Below are 11,536 nucleotides of genomic sequence, written 5' to 3'. Positions count from 1 at the left end.
AAAAAAAAGGGCAGAGCCCAGATGCCCCAAACACCAATAAGGAGGGGACAGGGAAAAGGGAGAGAGGGAAAACAGAACTAACCCTAGAATCATGACAGTACCCCTCCCCAAAAGGGCAGATCCCAGATGCCCGACACACCGATAAGGAGGGGACAGGGAAAAGGGGACAGGGAAAATAGAACATTACAAAATGTAACCCTAGAATCACAACAGTACCCCTCCCAAAGGGCAGAGCCCAGATGCCCAAAACACCGATGAGGAGGGGATAGGGACAACAGAACTTAACAAAATCTAACACTAGAATCATTACAGTACCCCTTCTCAAAAGGGCAGATCCCAGATGCCCCAAACACCGATAAGGAGGGGACAGGGAAAAGGGGGAGAGGGAAAATAGAACATTACAAATCCTAACCCTAGAATCATGACAGTACCCCTCCCCAAAAGGGCAGATCCCAGATGCCCCAAACACCGATGAGGAGGGGACAGGGGAAATAGAACATGACAAAACCTGAGCCTAGAATCACGACACTTTATGGAGGAGGTAAACGGTGTCCACGGAGCTGCAGAGTCTCCTCAGTGGAAGGTGAGTAGAAGCAGTTTGCATATCAAGATCCCTCGGATGTTCACAGCTGATTTTCCTCGGAGCAGATAAAAAATGAATCCAGATATGGACGGTAAGGATCAGACATCCGCCGACCTGCTGAGGTGCAGGGACTCCCTCGACAGGAGAGTTGACAAGCTGCTGGAGACGGCGGAGTCGGTCCGGAGACCCGGTCACTTTCACGCTCCCACGCTCGGCAGCTGTGCGAGTGGGCGGCGGCATGCGTGGGTGTGCTGCTAAGTGGTGTACAGAACCCACCGGGGAAGTGTGTGTCACTCTGACACTCATTTGCACATGTGCTCAGCAAGTTTCCTGGCACACACACATAATCATCTAAGTGAGAATGAAAGGCTGCGCCTGAGGACCCGCCGTCAAACGCTGGGATGTGTTTCCTGTCGGGACACGAAGAGCCACACTAGTGTCACATGGATCTCAGAGAGTCCTTGTGAGTAACAGTCCTGCTCGGCAGCTTTCACCAGAAAACTGGAAATAACACTTTTGCTTTATATGAGACGGCAGAGAGGATCAGACATGCCCACCTGAGAGGTCGCTGCTCCGAACTCCGACCTTTAGGCCTCATTACGGTCGAGCGCCATCAACAGAGAGAAGAATGTTTTCTGACAGGAAACATCAAATCGGAAGCACTTTTATGAGAAACTTACTATAAGATTCAGAACCAGCTAAAGTGAAATTCCGAAATGTTTAGCTCCGCCCATCACATGATGACATCACTATTTTTTTTATTTGACAAAAATGAAGTTTCAAATCTTAACACATTGTTTTCCCTAAAGTAAATAAATCTTAGTTCAGTTTCATATAGTGATGGAGGCTACCACATTTTTAAAATACAATTATATTATGCATAAAATATTAAATAACAATTACCCATAATAATTACGGATCATTTTTTCTTTTCATCATTTTTTTCTCAAGCATATTGTTTGATATCCTACAAACAAACACCATCAAAAACTGGTAACAACTTTAATGTGCAAAGTTAAAAATATAAAGACGTTCTTTCTAAAACCACCCACTCACGCTGTTTTGCTGCTAACGTGCTAACTCCCGCCTCCACTGGTCACATGACTGATGGGGTGCAAGTTTGTTTGTTTGATCAAACTTGTACAGAGATCTTCAAGTCTCAGGACGCGGAAAGACAAAGAGTTATAAAATAACACGTATGTGTTGAAGGCGAACTTGACTTCATTCCAATGTTTGTCAGGAGAGACGAACCCCCAAAAGCCTCAACACCTTAAATCAGGGGAGTCAAACTCAATCATACCGGGGGCCAACATCCAAAACACACCCGAGGTCGCGGGCGAACAGGATAAACATTCATTGAACACTCGAAAACTACATTTTTAAAACTTTAAACCCTAACTTTATAACATAATTATGAATAATAAAAAGAGGAATATTATTCCAGAATAAATCAATAACTTGTGTAAATAACTTTCTATATTTTACTCTCCATAAAAATATATTTTGTGAAAATCATACTAGTTAGAAATAAGCACAAGATAATATCGGGCCATAATAACAGTAAAATAAAATGACCTGGAGGGCCGGATCCGGCCCCCGGGCCTTGACTTTGCCACTTGCGCCTTACATGGTCATCTTCACCAAACCTGCATCTTGAGTGGTCGGTGTCTTTGGTAATTTATGGTTTTGTTTATCAGTGGAAAAGTCCTGATTGGGTTGAAGTTCCTACCAAACTGGTTCCAACTGGTCTGCAGCTCCATGTGGATTGATGTAACAATTCCTTCATCAATGTGTTAATAACAAAATATAAAAGGTGTAGCAAAGCACAACAGTATAAAAACCCATCATGAATTATAGATCTTTAAAGAAATTACTGAAATGTGCAATTTCGCCACTAGGGGGAGCAAAGGAAAATAAGACTGTCAAGCACGTGCTACGTCTACACGTTTATATTTTAGGCAGGTGTTTAATTTTTTTCGTGGCCCCCTCTTGAGTTTACTATCAGGATTGCTTCAATATCAGATGTAAAATATTCCGTCTGTTTAATACTGAATGAACTTTCTTATTAATTTTTTGTAAAATGCATTTTATTTGAAATCCATTGGTGAATGAATGTGTAATCATAAGTGATTAGGTGATTGGTTGAGGCATTATTTCCAACTGAGAAAAAAAAAAAACAAAAACAAAACTACAGATCACAAGCTGACCGTGTTTTGCTTTTCCGTTACTGGTCCGGCCCACTTGAGATCAGACGGATTGAATGAGGCCCCCAACACCCCTCCCTGGAGGTTCTAGAATGTATTCATCTATGCTCTGAATTCAGACAAGATGCCAACGACCCAGAGCCGAACCGCCAGACTTCATCATTCCTCACATTCCAAAAATCTCCTCAACAAAACTTTTTTGAGGCTTCCTGCACCACATGTTTTCATCACGGCTTCAAAAAGTCAATCGTCTTCGGCTTCTCCAACAGTTTCTCCTTGAAACCATGACGACCATCTCCATCAGCATGAAACGGGAAGAAAGGCAAATCAAACCAAACACAACGACATGGTCACATGACCTGTAGTGGCAAACAACTGAAGAATCCACAAATATTTCATCACAAACGTCCTCATGGTTGCTGATGACCATCGTGACCTTTTGGCACCAAAGGTCAATCCAGCATCTTTTCACGGCATTTGGGCCTAAATGCAGTTTGGAGGTCACTGTGACGTCGCAGCATCACATTTCCTGACACCAACGCGGAGCTGTTGTTTCACCAAATGAATTTACATTAAGACCCCCCCCCCCCTCCCCGGTGAATCAAAGAGGTTAGGGGTAAACATGCTGCTGGCTTACACCATTAAACATTCAATTATCTATAAAACACACAGCAGAGGCTTCAGTCTGTGGAGCTGAAGGAGGAGAGCTCACCCAAGTTTTCACGGATCACTTCACCCCCCAGAGCTGTTTAGTTATCACCACAGATATATATATGTATGCAGGGGGGGTCTGTGTGTGTGTGTGGGGGGGGGTGTCCTTGCTGAAAGGAAAATCTGATAATGCAGCAGCAAACACAGCAAACCAATTCATAGCTCCTCTGTTGAAAGGAAAGCCAGAGGGCTCGCCGCTCATCTCCACGCCGCCACGTCACGCCGCAAGACTAAATATGAATCTGTTTGTTCACGGTTGTTGAATCAGCTCCTGTGATTAATCCAAGTCAATAAGGTAAGCTTTAATTATGAACATCAAATATTCTATTGACCAAAAAGCTAAACATTCATTTCTTTTTAAAATATTGGGGATTGATTTAAAACATTTGGATGTTGACCAAATAAAAAAAAAATAAAATAAAAACTTCCTCCTTTCGGCTGCTGCTTCAGCTGTAGATCAATGGAAAAGAAAACACATTACAAGAAGCCGATGGAGGACGGATGCCCCCGAGAGCGGGAATAATGACCGATGCGTCCAGCGCTCCCCTGCGTGTTTGGAAACGCGCGCGCGTGATTAATAGTACATCACCTGCACTAATGACTTCCTCTGAGACGGCTACGTTCATCTCAGCTTCATTTGCAATCCATGCTACATGTGGCTCCCCCCAAAAGTGCCAGTCCTTCCTTTGTATGCGCGCCTAACACCATCCAGTCAGGCGGAGTGATTTGTCATGTGTGCAGGCAGCAAGCAGCCTGTAACAAATCTAAGTGACAGCCCCAGAAAATGCAGATCACACATCTGACAGGGAGGAAACAGCAGCTTAGGGAACTTTCCGCGGGATCCTAATCTGCCATGAAGTGTCCAAAGAGAGAGCTGCGGGACTGACGCGGGACAGACATCTCCTGGATGTACTAATGAATGTACTCCGGGTGTCAGAGATGTCGCTGTCTCACGCGCTCCGAGCGCATTTGGAGACAGAATTTTTATCAAACTTTCCCGCCTCCCCAAGGTGTCATTTCCATTTCCCTGATAAAACTGGAAAAGAATCCCGAGGGCCAGATCCTCCGTGGTGTCATTTCTGCATGGAGATATGGAAACTTAACATGAAGAATCAACACCTTATCAAATGGAAATTGGAGTCGCTCGTGCGTAATTTGGCGCGTGAGACAAAATGTTTGTAATGTGAGGAAATCAATGTTCATCCTCCGATTAGGACACTTCTGCACTTTATCACCACGACTTTTCCTGCAGTAGAGGCAGGTTGGGGGAGGGGGGGGGGCTCAATAAAAGAAGATGCGCAAACTCTCCTGGTTTCACATAAACACAAACACCCCCTCCCCCCCCTCCTCCATGGAAATTGTTTCATCCCTTTTAGTCAATCTAGCTAATGCAAAAATCATGTCTGTCAGTCTGTAAATATTTAATCTTAACAGCAGCAGGACTGAAACACAACATTGAAGAAGCATTTCTGCTCCTGAAAGGTACAAGAGCCCAGAGAGGGGGGTAGGGGGGGTTATGATGGGACGGGAGGGGGCACGGTTATTTTAGATAACACTTTGGGGCTGCCGCGCGCGCTCAGTTTAGACTGGCAGAAGCGCACGTGCCACCGCCTTCTGTTCGGGAGCAGATTGTGGAGAGACGCTGTTGCTGCCCAGCACTCCAAACGCGCGCTCTCACGCTCACGCGCGTTTGGAGTGCTGAGCAGCAACAGCGTCTCTCAAAAGTCCAGAAAAACTTCAGCGGTTGAGCATCAGCCGCAAAGTTCCCGCACTCACCACAGAGAAGTCCTCCGCCGAGCAGTTGTGCCCGCTGAAGTTGCAGCTCATCAGCATCTCCTCCAGCTGGTGCCCCGTCCGGTTGAAGATGTCCTGCATGTCGGGCGCGGGGTACATCAGGTCGGTGGGCTTGTGCCCGTCCCGGTTCTTGGGCGGCAGGCCCGTCAGGTTCGCCAGGTGGTAGATGTCGGCGTCGGTGAGCGCGGAGAAGCGGAAGCGGTTGATGTTGCAGATGGTCACGGCGGGAAAGACCATCTCCGGAGAGGCTTCCTCGTTCAGGGCCGTCACGTGCGGGTGCTCCAGGTAGGAGATGGCACATTTGGCCGCGTGGTACAGAAACAGCGCCAGGGAAGTCAGGAAGGCGAGAGCCCAGAGCGTCTGCCGGATGCCGAGGCGCCCGGAGACGAAGATGTGGTTAATTCCATGGAGGGAGCAGGAGTTTGCAAAGCCCGCCAAGTCCTTGGCCGGAGGCGCGCAGCTCTCCTCGATCAGGCTCTCCTTGTCCCCATCCTGTTTGCTTTTCTGCTTCTCATCCTCCTCTGCAAATTTGATTTTGCAAACAAATTCGATAGGCATGGGGGCAGCCAGGTCTGCGTTTGGGGGGTCCTCTCTGACGGCAGCGTCCAGCCTCGGATCCCTTCCCTCCTGCGCGCGGGAAACAACTCTGGAAAGAAGAGAGAGAGAGAGAGAGAGAGAGAGAGAGAGAGAGAGAGAGAGAGAGAGAGAGAGAGAGAGAGAGGAGAGAGTTTGCTGCTGATGCTGCGTCTGCGTCTGCGGCTGCGCCTGCGCCTGCACGGATCAGCCTGTCTTATCAGCAGCTGTCTAATAAAATCCGGCAGAAGTGAGCGCTGCGCGCGCGCCGCATCAGATGCGCTAAAATAAGACAGACTTGTGAATATTTGATGAGGAGGAAACGTTGCGATTCTTTCCTCCTCACTGACGCGAGTCACAACTTCTGCGGTCATCCCCGCGCCTCCCACCCCTCGCACGCGCGTGCGCGCGCGCTTCATCCACTTGTTCTCACTTCTTGACCTGCATGCAGATGGAGGCAGAGGTTATCCCGCCGAACATCGGAGGGTTGATGTGATCTGTGCGGGAGGTCACCGCATGTTAATGCCGCCCCGAACATGGTCCCGCGAGGACGTCTANNNGCCCTCTTCCAAGTTGCCAAACAAAATTATGCAAATTTGATGAAGAAAATTAAGGGGGGATAGATAGATGAGATCAGTCACGCGAGGTCACACCGCAAAGGGCCCGCGCCTAAAATCATCATCACACCGCCCCCCCGCCCCCGAACCTGGAGAATGGATAAATCCTCCTCCACGTGTTTCTAAGGAGGGAAAATGTTATCAACCAATTTGTGCAAAACTGGATTTGTGCGTCAGTGATTCTTAAACTGTAACTTATACAATAGACTTTGTGCATAAGTACAAAAATTATGAAATAAAAAAAGGCAAATCACACTTTACAGATGTTAAAATCTTTAAAAACTCGCACAAATGGCTTGTTACGCACAAATGCACAAAGATGAGGTGAGACTCTTCACGTCTCCAGGATTTTTCGGTAAGTGATGCATTTAAATGCTACTGGAATGCTTGGTCATCAGAGTTGTCTTGTCAGACCCTTCGAACTTAGATTGTGAATTTTATAAATATTACAGATTAAAAAAGGTGGTTTTGTGTCTGTGTAACAAGCGATTTGTGCATAATTTAGTTTCAAGCTGTTGTCATTTTAATGTGTGCATGTGTAGATTGAATTTTTTTTTATTTTATAATTTTTGTACTTATGTACAATATATTTTATATGAGTTACAAATGAGGAATTACACACACAAATCCAAAGTTGTGAGCACAAATCGGAAGTTAAATACAGAATAAGAATTACGCACGCACAAATCCAAAGATATGCAAAAATTACACACGGACAAATCCACAATTGTGCAGACAAATTAAGAATCATGCATGCACAAATGGTACAAATCCAAAGTTGTGTGAACAAATCCAAAGTTACACACAAATTGAGAAATGCTCACGCACAAATCCAAAATTATGCACACAAATCAGGAATTACACATGCACAAATCTGTGCATACACAAATCAAGAATTCCGGGTGAGTCTATTTTCTCTCCATATTTTCTCCTCAGCAGAATCTCTGTTGATAGAAACTCGGAAGTCGGATTTTGCTCCGACTCGTCAGAAGTGAAGTCAGCTTGTTGAAGCAGCGACTGGTCTGTTAACCAAAGTGTTTCATGTATTCGTTCCCAGAGGGGGGTGGGGGGCACTTCTAAATACTGAATGTGAATAAGAAAACACAGACACATCTGAGGATGAAGGTTCTGTATTAGTTTGTCAGAAACAGTTACTCTGTGAACGCAGAAACCCATTTGGAGTCTGATGCTGTGAAACTAAATGGATTCAGTTCCTCCGACCTTCAGGTTAGTTCTGACACCAGGATAAAGTCTCATTTCAGCCCCGATCGGGCTGCCGCTCCATTCTCTCTGTTTCAAAACTGATCCAGGCGAGATGTTCGCAGAATCCAGGAGAAGGAAGAAAAAGGTTCTTCACAAAAGGAATGATGAGGCTGAAGAAAGCATCTTCGTCCTGTTACATCATCATCACTTCAACTCATTTTCTGACTTTGGCTGATAAAAAAGTGTTTTTTCTGGAAGGTTTTCCACCTTCAGTTTGTTCAAATAAAATAAAACATTTTCAAAGTTCCAAGCAAATACTTTTAAACAAAGCGTTTTATAAACTTTCATTCTGAGGAAAAAATTCACCTGAAATCTTTCAAAAATACCTGAGAAATTTGAGCTAAAATTGATCAGAGTTTGAATGTGATGCTCAGTTATAAGAGAGACTTTCATTGTTCGGACTGGAGGAAACAGTTTACAGAAATACACAAAAAAGTCCACAAAGTTCTTCAGGGACCTTGTGGTGTTTTTAATCCTCAATCCCAGGTGTCCTTGCAGGTGGACACCTGCTGTCTGCAGGTGAAAATGGTCAAACGGGACACACAGGTGACCTGCATCAAACATCAAGGTCATGGACCCCCAGTGGACCCACAGACAGAAACTGTTCATGCATGTTTTTATCTATGGGCGTGCTGCAAAAGGTTTATTGAGGTTTATTTTCTATTGAGATTATAGGACTAAATACTGGGAACCAAAACAAAAGCAGCTGGTTTCAACAGAAATGATGTGAAACTCTCCTTCAGTCTTCAGTAAAATGTACTTTTCACATAAAAGGTGGAGACTGGGATCAGGGTGTGGTTGTGTTTACCTTTTATCCTTCTCTCTGTTTCTCCCACCTGGTTCTCCTTCTTAACGAACACACCTGTGCTTGATCGACACGCCTCTCTATTTTAGTCGGCGTTCTCCTGCCAACCGTTTCCAGATCGTCTTGTGAGCCTTACGAGTTTCACGAGTCTTCTAGTCTTCAAGGCGTCATTCTGTGTCCTGCGTTTGTGTCTGCGCACAGATCTGATTCAAACACAAACATTTTGAGATGTGTTAATACAAATATAACATTTAGCAATCTAGTTTTCTGTCGTAATAGGAAGAAAAACTGTGATTCCATTAAAAGATATGAGATTATAATAAAGATAAATTCAAATGATAAATTATTCTTGGAGATTTTATTAAAAATCGACCGATACCTAAAGTATGAAGCTAAAACTCTGTAAAAATACAAAAAGGTAAAAAAGGTCAAATAAAAAATGAGTGACAAGGAAGTTGAGAAAGAACGTTTTCCCATAAATAAAACACCTGGTGAAACAGCTCCAGTCTAATGAGGCTAATTGGGAAAAGGTCAGAGCGACATCAGCGACGAAAAACGAATTGTAGAGAAATAAAGCGGAGGTGAATCCATGTGGATAAACACATTTTATAATTAAGACGGTGCTATTTTAGAGTAATCTTCCTGAGTGCACATTTGCAAACACTTCAGAATCTCATCATCAGATGTCTCCCGTCTCCATGGCGATCATGATGGACATCAAACCATCAGGAGGAAGAGCGCGGAGGACGTCCTCACTCAGCAGAAGTTAAACTTTCAGTGTTTTGGAATCCGAGAGTCACGCAGGTGGATGTACAGATCACTCAAAGCAAGACGGGGAATCTGCTTTCACTCTCAAGGCAGAAAGATCCGTGTGTTTCTGATGTGCATGGATGTTTACTCTGAAGAAAAACCAAATCATTTCACCGTTTCCAGCAGAGGAAAACGTCTGCATGATTTCTGTGAATCACCCGCCTAACTACCACACAGAATCGTCTGAGGACCAATAACGGCGCTCTGGTTTCCCCGTAGGGCGACGCTTTCATTAGAGCCGTAAAGAAGTCGTTAAAATCAAATCTATTTATCTCCCTGGGTGTACATCCATTTCCGGAGCTTTTTTACTCTTCATTTTTTTCTGCGCAGCAACAAACTACAGCAATTAATGGTAACGAAGACGCGAGACGAGTCATTTTCCTCAAGTTTTCAGGCATAAATTTGGTTTTTCTTTCTAAAACAAAAACTGATAGAAAATCTCACGAGATCATTTATAACTAAACACTGAAGAGATTTTAAACGTGATTTTAGACATTCAGGATATTGGATTGATTGGTTTATTTCAAGCATATATTGTGGAAAAATACGGCACAAAACTCACAAATATTTCAAACTCTACAGAAATAATGAAATTCATTGATTAGGAAAAAGGAAAACTCTTTTTTCCCTCTTATGGTTTTAGGTTGTTTGAACTACTTTTTGTACCAAACTTTTTTTTTTCAAAATAAGAACACTCAAGATTTTTTTTTTGTCTTGAAATATTTTTTTTAATTAAAATGAGTCAAGATCATTTGTGTTTTTAAATCTTTACAATAAAAAAAACTGTTTAAGACTTAAAAAAAAAAACTAAAATTATTTGTTTCAAGAATGTTCATTTGACATTATTTTGAAAACAAAAATGTAGATTTATGTTCTCGGAATAAATATTGTAGATTTTATGAGGATTTATAGAAATCAGACCCTCCTGGATTTCAGAACAGTCTGAATTTGATTCTATTTTTGGATATTTGTGGAACTCCTTATTTCTAGATGTGGATCTAAAAAGTACCTCTGTGATATCTCTGCCATTATTAGCATTTTCCTTAGCGTCAGATCCGTGTTTTCCTTCTTGTTTTTGTTCATATTTGTATTGATTTGTGGAAGTCGACTCTGTTTTTGCAGCAGCTCATGTTTTCTGCTCTCTCATAATTGCTCTCACCTGGGTTGTGTTGTCGCGGCTCCGTCTTGTTAATTCCCCCCTCAGTGAATTCCTTCCTCCTCCAGTTTCAGTTGTTGAACACTTTGGTTGTCATTTTCCTGTCATGTTTTTCAGCCGTTAATTTGTGTCTCTGTGTGTGTTTTGGATTTTTAGCTGCTTGACTTTTGCTGCTGCTGATGTTTCTGCAGTTTAGTCATCAGAAAAATGTTGAATGAAAACTTTTATTTTTCTGATTTTGTTTGTTTCTCTGCTGGATGATGATCATCTTTGAGGGACGTTTTCATTGGCGTTCTGTTTCATCACGAGCAGCAGCTTTGATTCTGATGATGCGTGTCTGCAGTAGCTGCTGTCAATCTTCTGAACTCAATGTTAAAGATTAGAAACTCTTTAGCATTATAACAGGAAACAATTAAAAAAATGAGACATTTTTTGATTGAAGTAAAGTATAATCTACAGGCTCCAATATTACTCCTTCCCCGAATCTGATTTAAAGGGGCAATAACATGATTTTCTTAAGTCTTTCAGAGTAAACTATATCCATATATATGATCATATATTAACTATTTAACACTAAAATACAAATTATTTATGAAATATTAGTTATTTTTGCTAACTATTTTAATACCCGGAGGCTCCATAGTTTTATGGAGAAAGTGGTTGTGCAGGACTATATAATGTGCTGGATTTTAAAGGTAATTCAGACACCAGGCTCGCCACTTTTCTTTCATTTTTCTAAAAACCAGATATGACGTCATCGATTTCACGAAGTGAAAATCGAATAAAAACAAACATTTCATGACATTTATTTATGGCTCCACTGTGTTCTGATGGTGAAAATATGGATGGTTTATTCAAATACTGTATCAAAACACGTTTTTTGTTTTAAATTGTTAGACTGCAATGCATTATGGTCTATATCTGCTAATCGAGAGAGTATCGATGTACGCTAGTTTTTTGCAAAGACTTCTGGGAAATTTCGAGTGCACTCGATTTGGAATTAGTAGATTCAGACAGAAC

At 42.8% G+C, this 11,536-nt stretch overlaps 1 protein-coding gene across 4 annotated transcripts in view; it reads right to left on the bottom strand.

Moving 5' to 3' along the window:
- The window catches only part of asic4a (acid-sensing (proton-gated) ion channel family member 4a), a 157,273-nt gene that overhangs the window by 108,658 nt on the left and 37,079 nt on the right, over positions 1-11,536 (bottom strand). For all 4 annotated transcript variants that reach the window (XM_036209589.1, XM_024286430.2, XM_036209590.1 and 1 more), the window contains 2 exons: positions 8,554-8,753; positions 5,275-5,938 (listed from right to left, as the gene is read on the bottom strand). In XM_036209589.1, coding sequence (XP_036065482.1) covers positions 5,275-5,850 — 576 coding nt within the window. In that variant the 5' untranslated portion in view covers positions 5,851-5,938; positions 8,554-8,753. The remainder of the gene's footprint in view (positions 1-5,274; positions 5,939-8,553; positions 8,754-11,536) is intronic.

This window comes from Oryzias melastigma, linkage group LG21, assembly GCF_002922805.2.
Source record: "Oryzias melastigma strain HK-1 linkage group LG21, ASM292280v2, whole genome shotgun sequence".
NCBI lineage: Eukaryota > Metazoa > Chordata > Actinopteri > Beloniformes > Adrianichthyidae > Oryzias > Oryzias melastigma.
This window is presented reverse-complemented; position numbering and strand designations above follow the sequence as displayed.